The following is a 24,544-nucleotide window of genomic DNA, read 5'->3' on the forward strand; positions in this document are numbered from 1 at the left end:
CCGCGCGTCCCTGTGCTCGCCCTCTCTCCTGTCCACGGGCGCGCGGCGTCCGCCATGGAAGCACATCCGGCTGCCGCCGGGGTCTCAGGGCGCCGCGTCCCCGGCTCCCCGGAGCGATGAGGGGGTAGGGGCGCCCTGCGTCGCGCCTAGCCGCGCGCTCCGCGGGCCGGGGAGCGAAGGAGGATCCGCCCGGCTGGCCGGCCGCGGTACCGCCCCCGCGCCGCCCCGCTCCGCCCCCGGGGGGCGCTGCGAGGGGCCCCCGCCGCTCTTGTTCCCCGGCGCTCGGCTGCCCCCGGCGCCCGCCGCTGAAGCCCAGCACGCGCCACCGGCCCGCCCGCGCCCGCCGCTCCGCAGCCAGGGGCCGGCCGCCGTCCTTCCCCCAAGATGTGGCACAGCGTCGGGCTGACCCTGCTGGTGTTCGTGGCCACGCTGCTGATCGTGCTGCTGCTGATGGTGTGCGGTGAGTGGGGCATCCGCCGCGGGGCAGTTCCACACGGGAATACACACGTCGGCGCGACTCGGGGTGCTCACTTGTTTTGTCTGTGTGGTTTTTTGTTTTTTTTTGTTTGTTTTTTTAATGGCGTGGATGGACAAGTGTCTTAAAATCATCTGCTGTCCACCTAGCTCTAAGGACTGAGTCAGGGGAGACGTACCCGTGCCCCAGGAGAGGCCCGCCGGCGTCCTGGAGAGGGAAGGAGGAGGATCCAGGGCTGGGCATCCTGACTTGGGGGTAAACCAGATAGTGCTTCGTGCGCACCGACCGCTCTTGATTGCCATTCTTAACCACTCTCTGCCCAGATTTTAACCTTGGCCTGTATTCGAAGGTGAAGTGATTGGTTACTCCTTTTCCTTTTTCAGAGGTTCTGACCCTAATGATAACGAGAGGTTTCCCTACCTTCATTTAATCAGGAGTAGGGACAGAGTTGGGTATGAAGCACTCGGGAAATTGTTTACTTCGAGTTCAGGCTTAAACTGAATTCCAGACAGAAATGTTGAGGCTAGGCAGAACTTCAAAAACACCGGCTATATTAAACTTCCAGGGTCAGGTAACCTAACTCTCAAGTTCTGTGATGATGGTGCTGTTTTGTTTGCTGTGATGTTTTTTCTTCCTCGGAATGGGAGGATGTAAAACTTTCTTCTCAGGGTAATAGTAGCGCAATTTTAGATCTTCTTGATTTCTTTATGTACAGTAACTGATAACCACAGGTCCCTTAGCAAAGTGGCTGAGCGATTGTGAAAATTTAGGAAGTATTGAGAACCAGGTGTTAGTGAGTTTCATTTTTCATAATTCCAATATATTGAAGGATGGTTCAGGTAGATGCAGTAATTTGTCAGAAATAAAAATAAATGCTATAGGGCTTATTCATTTCATGGTACTACTCAGTATCAGCTGTGTTTGGAGAAGATAGTGTGCACTTTTGCAAATGTATATATCTGTATTTGTATTTACATTTGTATTTTATTGTATGTATTTGTATTTACATACTTGTATGTATATTTTTAATTTTCTTGCCATAGGAAGGAACCAGAGTTAACAGCCTTTCTTTTCTGATGACAAAACAATTGAAAAGCCTTTCTCCACTTCCTGCTTGTGATGGCAGGATTTGGGACTAATTGTAGATATGTAAGATTCTGGAAGTAAGGAAAACCAGATCTGTGTGATTTGTTTGCGTGCGAAGGAGGAAAGCATATGCTTTCTTTCTAATCCCAAGATGCTTGCTGCTTGGAGGTGGGGATGTGTGTGGCACATAGACCATACAAAACCTTGCATAGAATATTTGCCAGACTTGCCTTTGGAGCATCAAAATTCCCCATTGCTACTTACATCTTACTTGTTCTCTCATCTCCCAATAGCTAGTTACTTTGATTTTACTCATTTTTCTAAAAATGCCTTGCCTTTGGTTTCAGAAAATATTTTGGAATGAGAAGTGAGGTGTGGTAAGTAAAAGAACATCTTATTTTGATTGGAATGGTCCAGAACTAATAGCTTTATGAAGAAAGGAATTCAAGCACTGTTTTGTTGGGAGAGCTAATGATGGAGTAGTTTCATGTTTTGAGTAGGATGGACCTGGGGCTTGGGGAGAGAAGGGAAGGCATCCAGCTAGACTTGAGACTGGAGAATCTCGGGCATTATATTAGTTCACAAGGATGCTGTGACAAAATACCACAGACATTTAGACAACAGAAATTTTTGTCCCCACAGTTCTGGAGGCTAGAAGTCTAAGAGCAAGGTGTCAGCAGGGTTGATTTCTAATGAGGTCTCTCTCCTGGGCTTGAAGATGGCTGTCTTCTCCCTGGGTCCTCATCTGGTCTTCCTCTATGTGTGCCTGTGCCCTAATCTTTTCTAAAAAGAGTGTGAGTCGTGTTGGATTAGGGCCTCACCCTTATGAATTCTTATAACCTTAATTAACTCTTAAAGGACCTATCCAAATACAGTCAAGTTGGAGATTAGAAACCTGTGACATGAGTCTGCCCTGAGAAACTCATCACCTACTTTATTGTAGAACTGACTGGCTCTTTGACACAGTGAATGCCGACTTTCAAATTTCAGGTTCCTCGGGAGGTTTTCTTTCTCTTGTGTGTGTTGGTTGTGTGTACTTTCTTGCCTCTCATCCATGCTAAAATGTTTTCCACTTTCACCATTCACTGAAGTGGCCCTTGTCAAGGTCAGTAACAAATGGCCTCCATGTTACCAAGTCCATGGTCACTTAGTCTTGATTGTATTTAACCTCTCATACTCATTCTATACAGGTAAGCTTTCCTTTTATGAAGTATTTCTCTTGGCTTTTGTACACTATATTTTCAGTGTCCTTCCTACCATAGTGCCTAATTGTTTATCTTTTCCTGGCTTCTCATCCCTTAGAATTTATTTATTTATTTAAAACATTTTTATTTAGTTACTTGTTTGAGACAAAGGGAGAGAGGGAGAAAGTGTGAGGGGAGGGGCAGGTGGAGAGGGAGAGAAGCAGACTCCACTGAGCATGGAGCCCGACATGAGGCTGGATCCCATGACCCTGAGAGGATGACCTGAGCCAAAACCAAGAGTCAGACCCTTAACTGACTGAGCCACCCAGGCGCCCCCTACTAGAATTTCCTATTAAATGTTTTTGGATCACAGTCTTTGATAGGAAATACATTTTACATTATTCCCAGTACATTCAAAGTATATAAATTACATACATCAGTTTATTTATACATCTGTATGTCCTCTTTCTGTTTCTGAAATAAAAATTTTATGGACTAGTACTTTCCCTTACTCCATGAGATACCATTATTTTCTATATTTCTACGACATACTATAATACAAATGTATATTTCTAATCCCTTTCCTTCTGTTTTCTCTGCATGGTGTCTTATCCAGCCCTAGAGATTTAAATATTAACTGTAACTAATGACTCAAATTGACATCTCTAGCTCTCAACTTTTCTCCTGCACTCCGGGCTCACGCATCAACCATTTTTTCTTAATAGCCCCACTTGGAGATCTAAAAAGCATCTCGAACTTAATACACCTAAAACAGAACTCTTGATTTCTCTCACCTGTTTTCTCCCCTACCCCCTTCCTGTCTCAGATGTTACCAGCGGCCAAGGATGTGGGTGTCATCTTTGGTTTTGCCCTTTCCTTTCGTCTCATCCCTCTTCCCTTACAAATACCAGCTCTATCTGGAAGTGACTTCAGTTTTATGTCTTTAAGAAAAGATGCAGTGTAATATTAGCTTCGGGTGTAGGATTTGGTGATTTAGTAATTACAACACCCAGGGCTGACCCCCTCTTTTCTTTATGATGAAGGAACAGAAGGCTAGCTGAAGACAAAGCATAAGCTGACACCCTGCAACCTCCCTGCCCCCCCACTCCTGGGTGGGATAAGTGTGACATTCTTTCAGGAAGCTCCCAAAGATCTTAATGTTAATACCATGCTAGAGGGGAAAACAAGCTTAACTTGACAGTGGCAAGGCCTTTGGTATCTTGTAGGTCCTCTTTAGCATATGAAAGTTCTTTGAAGGGCGCCTGAGTGGCTCAGTTGGTTAAGCGACTGCCTTCAGCTCAGGTCATGATCCTGGAGTCCTGGGATCGAGTCCCACATCGGGCTCCCTGCTCAGCGGGGAGTCTGCTTCTCCCTCTGACCCTCCCCCCTCTCGTGCTCTCTATCTCTCATTCTCTCTCAAATAAATAAATAAAATTAAAAAAAAAAAAGTTCTTTGAAAACCTCCCTTTCTCCTTACCTCCCCCAACCCTATAGATTACCCCTGTGCAGCTCTTTCTGCCCTCAGGCCCTGTCCCTGGACTTTAGTAAAACGACCTTTTTGCGCCATTGACGTCTCAGGAATTCTTTCTTGGCTGGCGGCTCTGGCTCCGGCCCTCACCCCACTGAACCTCACCTGTATCCCAAAATCCCATCATTTGTAATCCACTCTTGTATTAAGACCGTGTGTTTTCTCAAATGTTTTTAATAAAAGAAAGTTTCAAAAGTTGATAGTTCTAACATTGGGGAGGGTATGTGCTATGTGCTATGGTGAGCACTGTGAATTGTACAAGACTGATGAATCACGGATCTGTACTTCTGAAACAAATAATGCAATATATGTTAAGAAAAAAAAAAGAAGAAGAAGCTAGCAGGAGGGGAAGAATGAAGGGGAATAAGTCGGAGGGGGAGACGAACCATGAGAGACGATGGACTCTGAAAAACAAACTGAGGGTTCTAGAGGGGAGGGGGGTGGGGGGAATGGGTCAGCCTGGTGATGGGTATTCAAGGGGGCACATTTTGCGTGGAGCACTGGGTGTTATGCACAAACAATGAATCATGGAACACTACATCAAAAACTAATGATGTAATGTATGGTGATTAACATAATAATAACAAATTATTAAAAAAAAGTTGATAGTTCTAAAGGCATAAAGTAGTTCCCTTCAGCCCTTGGCGCCACTGAATCCCCTAGTTATTTACTTCCATATTCGTAAATAATTTATTCATAGCTAGTTCTTGATTTTGCAGCTTTAGACATTATTTGTTAACCATGGTGGAGTCCCCAGTTCTTTACTGGCATGTCATTAGTAATGACACCTTTTGATTCATTTGAGAGTCAAGATGTATGTTTTACTATTTACTTTACTTATATTTTTTTAATGGGGGGGGAGGGGGTTGCCACAGAGGGAAAGAGGGAATCTTAAGCAGGTTCCACGCCCAGTGCGGAGCCCCATCTGAGGCTCCATCTCATAACCCTGAGATCATGACGTGAGCTGAAATTGCGAGTTGGACCACTTAACTGACTGTTAACCGCCCAGGCGCCCCGGGATTTAATATTTTAACTGTGTAAATAGTCCCTGCTGGTCAAACAGTGTAACATGACTACACCTACTTTGTTATGTGGTTCTTCATTTCTCTTGAAGTTAACAGTTGCCTTTTTAATTTACCTAGTATTACTTTTTTGTATGTGCCCGTTATCCCCTGGCCCCACTTCCCCACCCAATCCCAGAGCTCTCCTTCCTGCTCGGCCTGCCCTTCACTCTTCTCTGCTGTAGACCCTGTTTTCTGGATCTCATGTCATCATCTTGCTCAGTTTATAATCTTGTATTGCAGGAACACATTTTCAGGTAGCTTTCTGAGGGAAAATACATGAAAGATAATTTTTTGAGCTAATGCCTGCCTGAAAATGCCTTTCACTGATGTCAAAATGTCTTTTATTGATGTCAGAGTTTCTAGAAAAATCTACCTTTATACTTGATTGATAATTTGTTCAAGTGGTAGATAATTTTCATCCAGAATTTAAAAATTATAACTCACTGAAGTCTGGCTTCCTAGGCCTGATTTTAAGAAATCTAATGCCTTCTGTTTCTCTGTCCTTGTAAGTAACTTGATTTCTCTTTCTAGATGCTTTCTGGTAGTTTTTTCTATTATTGTTATTCTGAAATGTCTTAATGGTATGCCTTGGTATATTTCTCTTCCTTCTGTTTTCCTGGGCCCTTTCAATTAAAAAAAAAAACTGTTAGTTGGATGTTGGACCTCATGGGCTGATTTTCCTAGTATTACCTGTTTATCTCCTATTTTCTGTCATTTCTCCTCTCCCTTCTGGCATATGTTTTGGGTTTTATCTTCTCTTATGTTTTTAATTTCAGAACTTTCTTTTCTGATTGCTTTGCCAGCATCTGTTTTGCATTATGTAATATGTTATCTCTATAAGCATATTAGTTATACAGTTGACCCTTCAACAACATGGGGGTTGGGACACCAACCCCTGCACAGTTGAGAATCTGTGGGTAACTTTTGACTCCTTAAAAACTACTAATAGTCTCCTGTTGACTGGAAGCCTTACTGAGAACATAGTTAACACATATCTTGTATATTATCATATACTGTATTCTTGCAATAAACTGGAAAAGAAAATGTTATTAAGAAAGTCATAAGAGAAAATATATTTATAGTACTGTACTATATTTATTAAAAAATTTTGTCTATAAATGGACCCACAGAGTTCAAACCTGTGTTGTTTAATAAGGGTCAGCTGTAGTTTTTAGTAAGGTGTTTTTCTTCTCCCTGCGCAATTGCCTTTGTTTCTTCCATGTATTTTTTTATGGTTTGTTTGCTTTGGACTCTTTGAAGATTTTTACAAATGGCCAGTGCTCTGTTCTGTATTCATATTTAAGGGTGAGGAAGTAAAAGATGGTACTAAATTCTCAGTGTCAGTTCTGGCAGCAAGTTGGCCTCTTCCCTAGGAGAAACCCCAAGGGTTAGTATCTGGAGATCTCTTCTCTGTGGGCATTCCATCTTTTCAGAGGAGAATCCTCTCGTTTTCTGCTTGGGTGTTATAAGCTTGGCTGCCTGCATGACAGTTTTGTAAATAGACTTTCATCCGATCCTTTTTTCTTCCTTCCTCAACCCTTCCTTCTTCCCGCCCCAAGTCCAGATCGTTTAAGTAGTTCTAGATTGAATTTTGGCTCCAGTTGCTATCCCTTTTTCCTGCCATCCAGATTTTTGTTTCCTTTGCCCTGCTAGATCATTTACCACTCTTTTAAAAATGTCACTTCTTGCTTAAAACCCATCCTCCAGTGGCTTCCCATTTCCCTTGAAATACAATCTAGATCCCTTACTATGGCTACAGGGATCTGAGTGATATAGCCCCTCCTGCCTCTCCACTCATCTCTCCATTCTCCTCCCCACTGCCCTCATCGTTCCACCAACAGGCCAACCTTGTACTCTCCCCAGGGCCTTTGCCCTCAGTCTTCCTCTGGCTGTTCACATGACTAGTTCTTCTTCAGTCAGGTTTCACATCAACTGCCCTGTCCACCTAGGGTAACTCATCCAGTTACTCTTTATCTCACTGACTCTTGGTTTTCTGAGCACTTAGGCCTTTCTGAAATGAGCGATTTTATGTGTTTTTTCCCCCCTCATTAGAGTATAAGCTCCGTGAAGACAGGGACCTTGTTTGTCTAGTTCATTGCTCTATCCTGGATTTTAGAGTAGCACCTAACATGTAGTAGGCCCTCATATTTGAAGAATGAAGAAAGATTCCTGAATACAAATTATTCAGTTCCTATTACAAATTACAAATTAGGCTTAAGTGTGGTACAAACCAAGGTTGTCTCAAGATGGATAACTCTTACATTACTCAAAGTACACTCAACAAACTCTCATGTTCAGGTGCTGTGGCAGTGCTCATGGGTATCCAAAAATTAACAAAGCATAATCCATGTCCTTGAGGACCTTATATTCCAATGCGGAAGACACTCATACAAGGTAACTTTAGTAAAACCTACGCTTCCAAGCTCCAGTTTCACATACATGACTCTACTCCTTTTTCTTGTTTCATAGAGCTCAGAATCTTTACCTAAAATAACTCCTTGTTTTTAGTTTGTGCACAAAATCTTGGGCATTATTTTACCTTCTTATTCATTCCTAGTTATTGGGCCATATATCATATACCCATTGATACCCCAAAGATTTGAGCATCTCTTATAAGCATGGTTCTGAGATACAAAGATAAGGAAAACCTGGTTCTACCACTAAATCACAAATCCTGGAAGAGGATACAAATCAGTCATTACTTCCAACAACAAATTTGTAAGAATCTAAGAAAAGGACTACTGATGTAGGTATACTGTATTTTATGTGAAATTCATCAAGTTGGGTGTGTGTATTCATTCCCTGGTAATTACCTTTCCTTTTTTTTTTTTTTATGAATTTCCATCATTTTATTTATTTATTTTTTAGTTTTTTTTAAAGATTTTATTTATTTATTTATTTGACAGAGAGAGACACAGAAAGAGAGGGAATACAAGCAGGGGGAGTGGGAGAGGGAGAAGCAGGCTTCCCGTGGAGCAGGGAGCAGGGAGCCCGATGTGGGGTTCGATCCCAGGACCCTGGGATCATGACCTGAGCCGAAGGCAGACGCTTAACTGACTGAGCCACCCAGGCGCCCCCATTTTATTTTGTTTTTATTTAAATTCAACTAATTAACATATAGTGTATTAGTTTCAGAGGTAGAGGTCAGTGACTCATCACTCTATAATACCCAGTGCTCATTACATCATGTGACCTCCTTAATGTCCATCACCCAGTTACCCCATCTCCCCACCCCCTTCCAGCAACCCTCAGTTTGTTTTCTATGATTAGGAGTTTCTTATGTTTTGTCTCCCTCCCTGATTTCATCCTTTTTTATTTTTCCCTCCCTTCCCCTATGATCCTGTTTTGTTTCTTACATTCCACATAGGAGTGAGATCATATAATTGTCTTTCTCTGATTGACTCATTTCGCTTAGCATAATACCCTCTGGTTCCATCCACATTGTTGCAAATGGCAGAATTTCTTTTTTTTGATGGCTGAGTAGTATTCCATTGTGTGTGTGTGTGTGTGTGTGTGTGTGTGTGTGTGTGTGTGTATGTGTATGTATGTACATCTTCTTTATCCATTTATCTGTTGATGGACATCCGGGCTCTTTCCATAGTTTGGCTATATTGTGGACATTGTTGCTATATACATTGGGGTGCAGGTGCCTCTTTGGATCACTACATTTGTATCTTTGGGGTAAATACCCAGTAGTGCAATTGCTGGGTTGTAGGGTTGCTCTGTTTTCAACTTTGAGGAACGTCCATACTGTTTTCCAGAGTGGCTGCACCAGCTTGCATTCTGGTTCCCCTTTCTTCGCATCCCTGCCAACATCTATCATTTCCTGACTTGTTAATTTTCGCCATTCTGACTGGTGTGAGGTGGTATCTCATTGAGGTTTTGATTTGGATTTCCCTGATGCTGAGGGATGTTGAGCACTTTTTCTTGTTTCTGTTGGCCATTTGGATGTCGTCTTTGCAGAAATGCCTGTTCATGTCTTCTGCCCATTTCTTGATTGGATTACTTATTCTTTGGGTGTTGTTTGGTAAGTTCTTCATAGATTTTGGATACTAGTCCTTCATCTGGTAAGACAATTGTGAATATCTTCTCCCATTCCATAGGTTGCCTTTTAGTTTTGTTGACTGTTTCCTTTGCTGTGCAAAAGCTTTTTATCTTGATTAAGTTTTCATTTTGCCCTTGCTTCCCTTGACTTTGGAGACGTGTCTAGCAAGAAGCTGCTGTGGCTGAGGTCGAAGAGGTTGTGCTGCCTGTGTTCTCTACGATTTTGATGGACTCCTGTCTCACATTTAGGTCTTTCATCCATTTTGAGTCCATTTTTGTGTACACTATAAGGGAATGGTCCAGTTTCATTCTTCTGCATGTGGCTGTCCAATTTTCCTAACACCATTTGTTGAAGAGACTGCCTTTTTTCCATTGTACATTCTTTCCTGCTTTGTTGAAGATTAGTTGACCGTAGAGTTGAGGGTCCAATTTTGGGCTCTCTGTTCTGTTCCATTGATTTATGTGTCTGTTTTGTGCCAGTACCATACTGTCTTGATGATGACAGCTTTGTAATAGAGCTTGAAGTCTGGAATTGTGATGCCACCTGCTTTGGTTTTCTTTTCAACATTCCTTTGCCTATTCATGGTCTTTTCTGGTTCCATACAAATTTAAGGATTATTTGTTCCAGCTCTGAAAAAAGTTGATGGGTATTTTGATGGGGATTGCATTGATTGTGTAGATTGCTCTGGGTAGCATAGAACTTTTGACAATATTTGTTTTTCCAGTCCATGAACATGAAATGTTTTTCCATTTCTTTGTGTCTTCCTCAGTTTCTTTCATGAGTGTTCTATAGTTTTCTGAGTACAGATCATTTGCCTCTTTGGTTAGGCTTATTCCTAGGTATCTTATGGTTTTGGGTGCAGTTGTAAATGGGATCGATTCCTCAATTTTGTATCCTGACACTTTCTGAATTCCTGTATGAGCTCTAGCAATTTGGGTTTTCCACATAGAGTATCGTGTTATCTGTGAAGAGTGAGTTTGACTTCTTTGCTGATTCGGATGCCTTGTATTTCTTTTTGTTGTCTGATTGCTTAGGCTACGACTTCTAGTACTATGTTGAACAGCAGTAGTGAGAGTGGACGTCCTTGTCGTGTTGCTGACCTTAGGGGAGAAGCTGTTTTTCCCCATTGAGAATGATACTTGCTGTGGACTTTTTGTATATGGCCTTTATGATATAATTACCTTTCTTTCAAACAGAAACAAACTTTCTTTGCCCATGGCTCCAGGAGCAGTCATCAAGTACTGAGTTCATCTCAGTAGCATAATACTATATTTGATCTTTGTCCCTGGTTTCTGGCAAAAAGTTTTCCAAACCCGTACAATTAGAGTGATAGTAGCATCTTCTGTTATTCATAGCAAGCCTTTTTGGACCATTCCTGAATTTCTGCTCAGGGTGGGGCCCCTAGGTGATTTGAGGGCAAAGGCTAGTCACTAAAAAGACTAACCGGGATTAGAGAATGGGAAGTTTCAGCTCCACCCCCTGACCTCCAGGGAGGGAGAGGACCTGGAGATGGGGTCATAAACACTCTTGAAGAATGAGTATAATAAGCATACGTAAAGCCACATTCTTGATCTTGGAGCCTTCTCCATCTCAGTAAATGGCAACTTAGTCACTGTCATTCCAGTTGTCATTGAGGATTCACAGACCTCTCTGTAAGACATGAGTCTCCCACACACCTGCTCCCTTTTCCCTTATAATGCTTTATTTTTGCCTAGAGTTCTTCCTTGGGGGGCAGATACGTCCCACTGAGGATGGTATTTGGAACATAGTAGGTGCTCCATGAATATTCAAATGAATGAATTTTCAGTCCTTGAAGAATTGGCTAAGATGAGGTTATAGATGGAGGCAGGAAGCACCCAGATTGTGGCATTTTATACGCGTCTCCTGCAGAATTTATGCTTTCTGATAGGCAGTAGGGGAGCTGTCTAAGAGTTTTTAGCAGGAACTTAGAATTTTGTAGGCTGTCCTAGATACAGTGTGAGGAGTGGGAGGCTAGAAGAAAGGAAACCAGGTACGTTAGTGTTAAGGGTTGGTGTGTAGGTGCTGGGTGTGGTATTGGTCTGATTGTAGCCTGACCCAACAACGGTGATGCCACTTCTGTCGGCTCTGCCTGCCCCTGTATCTAAAGAGCATTTGAGATTGAAGTTTTTAGGTCATAGGAGAGTATTAGTGTGGGCCTACATGAGAGAGAAATAGTTGTCTTGGTGTGCAGATTCTCCCTTCTCCGGTGGTTGGCTTGGTTGTGCTCCCTAGTTCAACCTGGCTTAACAGACCATGGACAGACTGAAATTTGCAGGCCTTGTCTGGTGCCCAGTCCTGGGTTCCTGCTGTGCCACACAAGGACTCTGGTGGATCTAGCTTTAAAGACGACAGCACTGCCGCTTACTAGCTGTATGACTTAAACAGTATGTACAATCTCTTAATTTTAGCCACCAAATGCAAGTAACAGAATCTGGGAATACTGAAGATCGATACATTTCTGCTTATCTAGCTCACATTGAGGTACAAGTGAAGAAATAGGAATTAACTGATGTGTGGAAAATAGTTTTTCCAAGATTAAATCTGGTCTTAGAAATAGTTTATAAACTGTCCTTAGTTTAACATGGATAATATACATATCTAAATGATCACAGAAAAGTGTGAAGGCAAAGTACAAAATTTGATGAGTTTTAGCAAATGTATGCAGTGGTGTGACCACCACCACAACCAAGATACAGAACATTTTGATCACTCCAGAAGATTCTCTCATGGCCTTTTGTAGTAAGTCCTCAAGCCCTTGCAACAATTGCACTGCTTCCCATAACCATAATTTTACCTTTTCTAGAATTTAATGTAAATGGAATCATGCAGCAAATCTTTTGTGTTTGACTTCTTTCACTTAGCATAATGCTTTTGAAATCCGTCTGTGTTGCATATATCAGTGATTCATTTTTTTAATTGATGGATAATATTCCACTGGATGGATATACCACAGTTTGTTAATCCAGTTGCTTATTGATGACTATTAGAGTTTCCAGTTTTCGGCTTTTACAAGTATTTTTTTTTTTAAGCTTTTATTTATTTGACAGAGAGACACAGGGAGAGAGGGAACACAAGCAGGGGGAGTGGAAGAGGGAGAAGCAGGTTTCCCGCGGAGCAGGGAGCCCGATGAGGGACTTGATCCCAGGACCCTGGGACCATGACCTGAGCCGAAGGCAGACGCTTAACGACTGAGCCACCCAGGCACCCTGCCCCCCCTTTCTAAGATTTTATTTATGGGCGCCTGGGTGGCTCAGTTGGTTAAGCGGCTGCTTTCGGCTCAGGTCATGATCCTGGAGTCTCAGGATCGAGTCCCGCATCAGGCTCCCTGCTCAGCAGAGAGTCAGCTTCTCCCTCTGACCCTTCCCCCTCTCATGTGCTCTCTCTCTCATTCTCTCTCTCTCTCTCAAATAAATAAATAAATAAAATTAAAAAAAAAAGATTTTATTTATTTGACAGAAACACAGCGAGAGAGGGAACACAAGCAGGGAAAGTGGGAGAGGGAGAAGCAGGCTCCTGGCTGAGCAGGGAGCCTGGGCTATTACAAGTATTACTACTATTATTAGCATTCATTTACAAGTCTTGGTGGGGGTATATGTTCTCATTTCTCTTGGGTAACTTTATAAGAAATTGCCAAACATGTTTTCCATTGCCAACAGCCACGTTGTCAAGTGTCTGTTTAAATTTTTTGTCCACTTAAGAAATTCCATTGTCTTTTTATTATCAAGTTGTAACAATTCTGATGTATTTTGGGTACAGTCTCTTATCAGATACATGTTTTATAAATACTTTCTTTGAAGTAATTTTTTGTTTGGTTTAAGTTAAGGATCCGGGGTTCTTTTTTACATAAGGGTAGTTTTAGCATCATTTATTGAAGGCATTGAAAATCAATTGATCTCATATATATATATATGATATATATATATGGGTTTATTTCTGGACTATTCTGTTCCATTGACACCAATTGTGTAGGTTATGCAGTGTTATTCTTTTCAAAAAATGTTTACTATTTTAGATCCTTTGCATTTCTTTATAAGCTTCAGAATCAGCTTGTTAAAATAGATCTGTTGGATTTGGAGAGAATAGACATCTTAATGTTAACAATCCAGGACCATATTGTATCTCTTTATTCTTTTTGGGGGGGGGCTTTAATTTCTCTCAACAACATTTTATGTATTTCAGTATATAATACAGTTCTTGCACTAATTTTGTCAAATTTAACTGTAAAGGTTTCATAGTTTTGATGCTATTGTGCGTGGTACTCATTTAATGTTTGCTGCAGATATATAGAAATTCAGATGATTTTTGTATATTGGCAGCGTATTCTACAGAACTGCAAAATTCACTTACTACCTTTATTTTTTTGTAAATTCCATAGAATTTTCTACCCAGAGGTTCATACTAACTGCCAATGATTGTTTTACCTATTCCTTCCAGGATGTGTCTTTTAAGTTTTTGCCTCATTGTGCCTCCAGTGTAGCATTGAAAGAAAGGGGTGAGAGCAGATCTTTCTCCTTGATTTTTGAGAAACACTTGTCTTTCACTGTTCAGTTTAATGTTAGCTGAGTTTGTAGATATTCTGTATCAGGCTAGAAAATAAAAGTTCCTTCTATTCCTACTACGAAATATTTAAAAAAATTGGCAATGGATGTTGGATTTCTTTTCAAATGCTTTTTCTGCATTGAGATAGTCATGGCGTTTTTAAGTCTGTTTATATGGTGTATTACATTGAGTTTTGAATGTTACAACAACCCCACATACCTCAGATATTCCCTTTTTATATATTGATGGGTTATTGTTTTTATATATTGCAGGATTTGATTTACTAAATATTTGAGGTTTTCCCATTTACATTCATGAGGAATATTAGTAGCTTTCTTAATTGCTTTTATCTGGTTTTGTCATAAGGGTCATGCAAGACCTCATCAAAAGTGAGTTGGGACGTGTTCCTTTTTTATTTCTTTGAAGAGTTTGCTTAGAATTAGGATATTAGTTTTCTATTGCTGCATAACAAATTACCACAAACTTAACAACTTCCGACAACATATAATTATTAGCTCACAGTTTCTGCAGGTTAGGAGTCTGGGTATGGCTTTAGCTGGGTCCTCTATTCTCCATCTCACAGTGCATTCAGGGTCTTAGCCCGCCTCTTAGGACGGCTGGCGGAATTCAGTTCCTTGTGACTGTAGGACTTACAGTGGCTTGCTGCTTTAAGTCAGCAGGAGAATCTCTGTGATACCAAGGACGTCTCAGTCTCTCTTTTAATGATTTACACTTACTTGAGTTGGGTCCACCTATGGTAGTTTCCCTTTTCAGTAACTCAGAATCACCTGATGGATTCCTTAATTGTATCTGCAAAATCCTTTTACCTTTATCATATAACCTGTCCCATCACCCTTGCTGAATTCTATTGGTTGGAAGTGGATCACAGGTTCCACACACTCTCAGGGGGACAGGTCACACAAGAGTTACTTACACACGGTTTGACTCATTGAGGTTACCAAACTGTGTCTGCCACAGTTCATATACTTTTTCTTAAATGTGTGTTAGAATTAATCTGGTCCAGGACTTTTCTTTTGGAGAAGGTTTTAACTACAAATTCAGTTTCTTTACTACATGTTGGGCTGTTTTAGTTATCTATTTCTTTTGTGAGCTTTCATATTTTGTGCTTTTTAAGCACTCTAATCTGAATTGTGTAATTTACCAGAATAAAGTTTATAATATTCTCATTGTCCTTTTAATATCTGTAGGATTTATGGTGATGTCTTCTCTTTCATTCCTTATTTGTATCTTTTTTTTTCACATGATCAGTTTGGCAGGAGATTTATACATTATATTGATCATTTTGAAGAATCAACTTTGGTTTCATTGTTTTTTTTTTTCCCCTTTATTATTCATCCATATTCTATTTCATTGCTTTATGCTTTTATCTTTATTTTCTTCTACTTATTTTGAGTTTAATTTGTACTTCTTTTCTAGTTTCTCATGGTGGAAACTTAGACTATTGATTTGGGGCCTTCCTTTTTTTAAAAAAATAGTTAATAAATTTCTTTGTGGGTATTGCTTTTCTTTTTTGTTTTTTAACTGAAAACATTTTTATTTTAGTCTTCGAAGAACAAACTGTTCTTTTTCCAAGATAATAATGATTAAGTTAAAAAAAATGAGCATTTACAGTGCATCTTCAAAATATTTCCCCTTTAATGGGAAACTTAGCTTTACAGAATCCAAACATTAAAAGGTTAAAAATTTTTTTCTATTTTGTTATTGTAGGACAAAACAGAGTAAGTCAAGGAAATCCATTCATACTTCAGGACCTTCTCCAGGAACCAGCATTGTTATATTATTTCCATTTAGCAAAATTTGATCAAATTTAGTGATCCTTCTTCCTTCTGGTGTGATTTCAAACTCAGTGACATCCTCCAGTACCATACGGACAAAGTCATCAAATCCCAAAAGTGTGCCAACAATTTCTTTATCACTCTTCATCACAATGTGAATTCTTGATCCTGTACATTTGTCCATAAGCTCTAGCGGCAGCAGCTGCGAGGGGTTGGTTGTAGTGTTAGGTGCTGTGGCTACACCAGAAGTCCCGGGTATTGCTTTTGATTTATAAAAATTATTCGGGGGGAGATGTGGATGGGGGGGGAACGGGATAAGTAGGTGATGGGCATTAATGAGGACACTTGTGATGAGCACTTGGTATTATACGTATATGTAAGCGATGAATCGCTAAATTCTATTCCTGAAATCAATACTACTACACTATATCTTGACTAACTTGAATTCAAATAAAAAAAAAAGTAATTCAGTTCAAACTATTTTTTAGTTTCACTTGTGATTTCTCTTTGGAATGGATTATTTAGGAGTATGTTGTTTAAACTTTGAATATTTGAATTTTTCCCCCAGTTACCATTTTGTCATCAGTTTCTAGTTTAATTTTGTTATGGTCAGAAAATATATTTTGTATAGTAGAATTTAAGAGGGTTTACCCTTGAAGTTAATAAGACTGATGAATGGTGTATTTTGGTGAATGTTCTGTTAACACTTGAGAAGAATGATTCTTCTATAGTTATTGAATAGAGCATACTGTATGTGTCAGCTCACCTTGGTTGATAAGGTTGTTCAGTGTCTTAAAGCAGTTCTCTCCATTTATAACTACATTATGTAGCAGGCATCTTCAGGGCTCTGAAATGAGTTAATTGGTGAAAGTCATTATACTCTTAAATTCATGGGTAGTTTTGTCTGTGTGTTGAGGGGCTGAGCATGGGGATTGGTTGATTTGAGTGTCTGCTCTGTGCCAGGTACTGTTCAAGACAGGGAACAAAGTCGAAGACATTGATAAACCATACATTTCCTTGTCTTCAGAAACTTGTGTCTTAGAGGGAATGAGAGACAATTAGTTATTAATGCAATGGAAGTGAGCATGAAGTGCTAAAGCAGTCACCCAAGACAGCATTATACTCAAGAGATAGTGTAGTAGAAAGGTGTAAAAATTATGTATTGGTGATGCTTAAAATTCTTAGTAACAGTGGTAGTAGCCTCGTGTCTGTAGCATTTGCCCGCAAGAGGAAGGGACTGGAACCTAGGAGGCAGTGACAATGGGTAACGTTTGTTATGTGTTTATTATTTGCCACTTATTCTCTTTAGCATGTTATGTATATTTCTTTTATTACCAGTGTCACCCTTTGAGAGTGGGTACTGTTATCTCCATTTAATGCAAGAGGAAACTGAGGCACATAGAGGTTAACTGGCTCCAGTTGCAAGTAAGTTGTTGAGTTAGGATTCATGGCCAAGCAGTGTGGCTCCAACATGCATGTGAGCTGTCAGCCATTATGCTGATAATCCAGTTGGCAGATAATAAGGATTTGATGTAGGCTAGGGAATGACACTGGGAATGGAGAGAAGCAAACAGATGGGAGAGGGCTTACTGAGGTAGAATCTATATAGCACTGAGGTAAAGTAGAGGAGGGGCCATGTGCTGAAAAGGAACTATTTCTCACCAGAGACATGGGGAGAGGTTATAATACCCATTACAGAAATATGAAAGTCAGAAGGAGGAGCTGTGGAATCTATATACTTTTTAAAGGTGCCTTCAAGCTAACTAAGCAGAGATTCAAGAAAGATGGGAAGTATGGGGGGGGAAATGTGCTTATCATTTGTCATAGAGGTAATATTTGGATCTATGGTTGTGTTGTCACCAAAGAGAGAAGAAAATAGAAAAGATAAGAGGAGAGGTTTTAAAAAGGCAACTTAAAAAATGTCCTGTTTGTTGGATAAAAGTTTTGGATGTGGAGCTATTACGGTTCAAGATGGTGTTGATTCAGTAATGATATCTCCAGGGGCTTATCATCTAGTGTTGCCCAGTGTGTCATTACGAAAGGGGTGTGCCGTAGAGGGAATATTGTGGCAAGAAGTGGAAGAGCATGGCTCTATTTTTACTTAGTCTTATCTGTGGCCTTGGATATATTATCTTAGAAATGAGCCTTAGCTACCTTCAGAGAAAAATAAAAATCAGTAAGAGGACTGAAAATGGAAAAGAGCTTTATACAGCTTGAGATTGGTATTGAGCGAATTAGTTAACCACTTAGATGCCATCATGAAGGTGGGATTATGTAACTCCGTTGGAATGATTCCACAGAGACAAACATTTGTGATTATACTGTAGCTGGGCTTTTGACCTGAGAAGATCTTGGGTAGTGAAGTCAAATTCTCATTCTCTAATTAGTGTTTTGGGTTTTAGCCATACTTTCACGATGAAAATCTGAGAAATCTGATACACTTTTAAAAATCGTTGCTCTCTTGCCTAGCTGGCCTTCTTCAATGGTTGAGTCACTTTGAGCCTTTATTTTGTTATCTAAAAATTGGGGATAATGATTCCTAGTCTCATTAATTCAGAGGACAATTGGGAGGATTACAGGAGCTGTTGAATAGAAAAGCACTTTGTAAACTGAGAGCTCTATAATTACAACTGTCCCTTGGGTTTGTGGTGTGTTGATGGTGTTGGTTCATCTCTCGGGTTCATCTGCTATCACCACCCTTCTGCTGCCAGCACCTTTATCTTGCACAGAAAAACAATGTACAGTGTGTTTCATGAAATTCATCCTTTGAACTAATGCTTAGTTACTGGCACACACAGGTGAGTGCTCCTTTACTTATCCCAGAATACACACCCGCTGTTGCCCACCAGTTTTTCTGACATACAGTGCGTAATTACCAGCGTGAGACTGGAGCAAGGCACACACTTGCCTTTTAAACTATGAAAAACTACAGTACTGGTTTCAGCAATCGGTGTAAACTTCTGATTCTGTACACATACAGTTGTGGACAGTTCTCCTCCCCCCACTTCTCTCCTTTCCTCTTTCCCATTTCTCTCTTACTAAATCCCAGAACAAGGTGGGAGACCCACATCCCATAGAGCAAGGTTAGGTAAGCAGTTTCTGGTGTCTTAACATCTGTTGTCAGTGGGAGGAATTGTATGAGCTCTACTTCCATGAGAGTTCTTGTTGGCTGTAGGCATGCAGGGTACAGGGTAAGTCCTTTTCAGTAAAAGGTAGCTTTTTTAGTGATTATTCTTCCTCTCATCCCACTGCCCCACAAAGATGCATACACATACCTGGTAGAAGTTAGTCAGTAGGGCCCAGAGTCCAAACTGAGCTGGTCTAGTCATATGGGAAGTCAAGGGTTGTATTTCTCAAAGCTTCCTAGCAGAGTATGATGAGTAGCCAGTTGGAGTGATTTTGTTGTGAATGGCTGTAATGTGGTAATCATATATCTTTAGGGTCATTCCATTGGATAATAAATGCTTTTGAACTGGCCTTACACTGACTTGTGTTCTTTTCCCTTAAAAGGGAGAATATGACTCCAGCCTCATCTAATCTCACCTCACCCCCACCAGAGTTAAAGTTTACACTGTGTTGTGGTTTTGAAGGAATCAAGGCAAGAGGATTGGAGATTTTGGTTAGACTTTATCGAACAAAAGAATTGCCTGCCTAGCTCAGGGATGTTTTGTTTCTGAGTGACTCCTTAGCGGAGACCATCCTCCAGGACTCTGTTGCTAAAAAAAGTGGAGGAGACAGCTTTCCTGGATTCCCTCTAGGCTATCCTGTCCACCCCCCTGCAATCTCTCAGACCACACTCTGGCTCTCCAGGGTCGCCCGACAGCCGTGCTCGCCATACCTGACGCAGGTCATGCACACTGACCCTGGTCCTGGGGCTGACACTAGACCCAAGTTGGGAATGGAAATCCAGGATGGGTTTTTTGTTTTGTTTTGTTTTGTTTTGTTTTGAGGTTATGAACCGAGAAGTCTTCCATAGAAGAGGGAAGAAGCAGCTATGTGCAAGGGAAGCTGAGAAGAAAGTGAAGCCAAGTGTGTAGAGAGAAACAAATAATGCTGTGAGAATGACATCCATTCACAAGAGCCTTCTAGTTCTGTTCCAGCAACCTACTTCTTCCCTTGCATTCTGTAAGCTTACTCTCCTATAAGCTAACAATAAATTCCCACTTTTTGGTGAAGATAAGTCAAGATTTCTGTTACTTGACCTAAAAGTTGCTTTATTAAAAGAAGAGGAGATGAACTATGTATATGACTTTCTACTTTGTTTTTAGTCATAAGGCCAGTATAACTAAAATACTATAGATGAATAGAGCAGGGCCCCCATTAATCAGCTACCAGAAGTATGTGAATGGACAGTTTAGTTAAATTGAGTGACAGTTCGGCCATTAAATGATGTGGGCAAAGCATTTCCTTGCAGTACCTGTCCCAAACTTAAAACATGTGTAATTAACACAGTAACTGTCCTTTAGCAGCTTTATCTGGCACTGTCGTAGTTCCTCTCTCAGTTTCTTCTTTGCTATGTCGTGCTTTCCTTGGTATATGCCCATTGGGGTTTTAATAATGGTTTTTTTTCGAAAATAAATGATCATGTGTATAATTTTTTTTTTAAATCAAACTGCCCGAAGTTTTTAGGATCCTCCTTTGTTCAGACTAATAATACTCTCTGTAGAAGCATGAGATCTTACTAGTCGTAGGTACTGTGATATGGAAACTCCCTTCCCCACTTCCTTCTGCCATCTGTCTCTGAAAAATTATAGCTGTTAGAACTTGAGTCATTTTACTTGGAGAACAGCTTGTTGAACTTCCCTCAGTTTAGTAAATACCACTGCAGTTCTTAACACTATTTATCTTTTAGCTTTGCGTTCCCACCCTGTCCTTACACTAGTCCATAAAACACCAGCACGGTGAATGTCCTTTCCTTTTTGGCTGCCCAGCAGACAAACTCTGTATCTCCATCAGGGGACTTGTCTACGATGTTTCGTGGGAAGCAGTGTCACTGACCACATGCTCCCCTTCCACTCCCGACCCTTGCATATCTGAACACTCCGACCAAATCGGGAAAATGAGCGCGCTTCTCAAGTTTTCTTATCCCAGATTGGGGGATACAAAGGAGAGGTGGGAAATGGAGTGGTTCAGCTGTGTGTACGGAGGTAGTAGTCGCCATAACTTACTGCTCTGACCTCAAGCACCGCATTGGCAACCACATTCTGAATTTTGATTTGAGATTGAATCCCTTGCATAGGTTATTGGCAGTGATTAAAAAAATTTAGAGGGGGCTTCGTTTCATTAAAGTTGAGAAAGAATTTGTGATCTAGCTGAATGCTTTTGTGCCTTCCCAAACTGACTGCCACAGCTGTCCTTAGTTCCTTACTGTGTAGATTTCTGTGCTAGGAGACTTTGCTTTCTCTCTCTCTCTCTCTCTCTCTCTCTTTTTTTAATTGTTTATTGTTATGTTAATCACCATACATCATTAGTTCTTGTTGTAGTGTTCCATGATTCATTGTTTGTGCATAACACCCAATGCTCCACGCAGAACGTGCCCTCCTCAATACCCATCACCAGGCTAACCCATCCCCCCACCCCCTCCCCTCTAGAACCCTCAGTTTGTTTTTCAGAGTCCATCGTCTCTCATGGTTCGTCTCCCCCTCCGACTTACTCCCCTTCATTCTTCCCCTCCTGCTAGCTTCTTCTTCTTTTTTTTTTTCTTAACATATATTGCATTATTTGTTTCAGAAATACCGATCTGTGATGACTTTGCTTTCTCTTAACCATCACCGCAGGGGCACTCTAGTTATGGTGGGACTCCAGCATGCCAGCCCTTCACCATAGTCTCTTTTTAGTCAAAAGAGCACTCCCCTACTTTTCTTTATGGTCACTTTACACTTGTAGCCACTGTTGGGAGTCTTTGTTCTTTATGAGGTCAAGACTTTGATAATCAAAACTAACCTGAGAGTTAACAGTTTTCTTTAGTATTTGTTGAAATCAACTGGCTTTAATAATTTAGGCCAATTAGTGGCATTGGCATATTTAAAACGTAAGTTTATAGAATATTCATGATTTACTTATTAGTTTCTGACTTGTTTTTCCTGATTTTTTTATTTATCAGAGTCATGTTTGTGTATTGTGGAAAAATCTTGTAAGTACAGGGAAGTATTAAAAAAAACTGTGTAGGGTCCCCACATTAATCGACAGATTCAGCATAATCCCTATCAAAATTCTCACTGCCTTTTTTGCAGAAATCAACAGTGTAATTCTAAAATTTACACGGAAATGCAAGGGACTCAGAACAGTCAAAATGATCTTGAAAAGAACAAAGATGGTAGACTTTTAACTCTCAATTTTAAAACTTTTAAAAGATTTTATTGATTTGAGAGAGAGTGCAAGAGAGAACAGGAGTGGGGGGTGGGCAGAGGGAGAGGGAGAAGCAGACTCCCTGCTGAGCAGGGATCCTGACTTGGGAATCCATCCCAGGACCCTGAGATCATGACCTGTGCGGGAGGCAGTTAACCAACTGAGCCACTCAGGTGCCCCTCAATTTCAAAACTTAATACAAAGCTACTGTAACCAAAATGGTGTGGTACTGGCATAGAGATACTATAGATCAATTTATGGTCCTTCTGTTATTTTTTTAAAACTGTTTTTGTTTTTATTTTCATTTTTCTTAAAGATTTTTAAAGGTTTAAAGAGAGCAAACAAACGAGCAAGAGCATGAGCAGGGTGAAGGGCAGAGGGAGAAGCAGACTTCCCACTGAGCAGGGAGACCCATGTGGGACTTGATCCTGGGACTTGAGGATCATGACCTGAGCCAAAGGCAGATGCTTAACTGACTGAGCCACCCAGGTGCCCAGGTCATTTGATTTTTGACAAAGGTATCAAGACAATTTAATGGGGAAAGAGAAACCTTTTCAACAAATGGTTTTGGAACAACTTGATATCCACATGCAGAATGAATTTGAATCTCTCTCTCATACCAAAATTAGCTAAAATAGATCAGATGTAAATATAAGAGCTACAACTAAAACCCTTAGAGGAATACATAAGTGTAAATCTTCATGACCTTGGATTAGTCAGTGGTTCCCTAGATACAATATGACACCCAAAGTACAAGCAACCAAAGAAAAAAATCGGTAAGTTGGATTTCATTACAGAAAAAAAATGATAAATTTGGCTTCACCATAATTAAAAACATTTGTACTTCAAATAACATTATCAAGACAGTGAAAAAACAACCCAGAGTAGAAGGAAATATTTGGAAATCATATATCTAATAAAAGTCTAGTATCAAGAATAATAAAGAACTCTTACAACTCAATAAAAAGACGATGTGATTTAAAAAATGGACAAAGGAATTTCTCCAAAGAAGATATATAAGTTGGCCAATAAACATGTGAAAAGATGCTCAACATTTTTAATCACGAGGGAGATGCAAATAAAAGCCACAGTGCTACACCCACTAGGATGACTGTCATGGGAAAGGTGGACAATGAAAAGTCTTGGTGAGGATGTAGAGAATTTGGAGCCTCATACAGCTCCAAATGTGGGGATGTGAAGTGACGCAGCTGCTTTGGAAAACAGTTTAGCAGTTTCACAAATGGTTAAGCGTAAAGTTTCCACCTCATCCAACAGTTGTACTCCTAGATATAGACCCAGGAGAAATGAAAATATGTCTACAAAAACTTATACACAGATGGTCATTGCAGCCAAAAAGCAGAAACTGTTTTATACCAACCCCAAAGTAGAAGCTACCCGAATGGCCATTCACTGTTGAATGGTTAAACCAGATGTGGTGTATTGGTGCAACGGAATATTATTCCGTGATAAAAAGGGAATGAAGTGATACCTGTAACAACATGGACGATGAACCTTGAAAGTATAGGTCAGTGGAAGAAGCCAGACCCAAGACTACATATAGTGATTTCATTGATATAAAATGCTCAGAATGGACAAATCCGTAGAGACAGAAAGGTTGATTACTGGTTGCCGGGGGCGGGGGGGAGGAAATGGGGATGGATATGGGGTTTCTTTTGGGGTTGATGCAAGTGTTCTGGGCTTTGATCATGTTGATGGTTTCCTGGCCTTGTGAATACACTAAAAAACACTGAATTGTATACTTTAAAAGCAAAGTTTCTGCAATGTGAATTGTATCTCAATTAAAAGAAAATTAACAAAATAGAAGCCACCTCAGATCCCACTGCCCAGGGACCCCCACACCTTACAAATGCTTACTCAGTGCCAGGCACCCCAGCCCTGTAGAGCCCTTCTCATTTAGTTCCCACAGTAGCTTTCTGATTCTTCTCTCAGAACTGGGGCTCCTGACTCCCCCGGAGTTCTTTCTGCTAATTCGCTGTGCCCACTTTTACAGAGAATTGTGGGTGAAGACGGGAGTGTGCTAATTTGGAATATTATGAAAATACTATTTTATGAAGTTAAGTGCATTACTCACACTTTTGGTTGACCAAAGTACATTTGTGGCTTGGTTCAGTTAGCATTCAGCGCTCAGGCTTCAGGGAAAGCAAACCCTTGAGAAATAGGGTTAAACCCCTGAAGTTAGTCTTTTAATACCAAGGAGCTTATGTTGATCTTTTTTCTTTTTTTGCTTCAGAGACTGCAAGAAAGAAACAAGTAGAATTAGAAATTTCCTTACGTGGTCATTCATGTTGATCCTATAATGCTGGGGTAGAAAAGCTGCTTGGATTTTGTCTTCATAAACTGCTACTCATCAGAACATGCTATGGTCCATTGCTTTTCTACTAAACTAGAGAGTTTAGAGCAGAAGGCATCAGTAAAGCACACTAGCCTGGAAAACTTT

General features: G+C 40.5%; 1 protein-coding gene and 1 pseudogene across 1 annotated transcript in view; one reads left to right on the forward strand and one right to left on the reverse strand.

The window, feature by feature from the left end:
* The first annotated feature begins 316 nt into the window (after positions 1-316).
* SMIM13 (small integral membrane protein 13) overlaps positions 317-24,544 on the forward strand; it is a 29,496-nt gene continuing 5,268 nt past the window's right edge. The window contains exon 1 of the mRNA XM_028107456.2: positions 317-460. Within this exon, the coding sequence (XP_027963257.1) occupies positions 385-460 (76 nt within the window). The 5' untranslated portion in view covers positions 317-384. The remainder of the gene's footprint in view (positions 461-24,544) is intronic.
* Positions 15,701-15,886, reverse strand: LOC114212500 (U6 snRNA-associated Sm-like protein LSm5 pseudogene; annotated as a pseudogene).

This window comes from Eumetopias jubatus, unplaced genomic scaffold, assembly GCF_037043125.1.
Source record: "Eumetopias jubatus isolate StellerSeaLion01/CBP00866 unplaced genomic scaffold, mEumJub1_p1.0 scaffold_6, whole genome shotgun sequence".
NCBI classification, from domain to species: domain Eukaryota; kingdom Metazoa; phylum Chordata; class Mammalia; order Carnivora; family Otariidae; genus Eumetopias; species Eumetopias jubatus.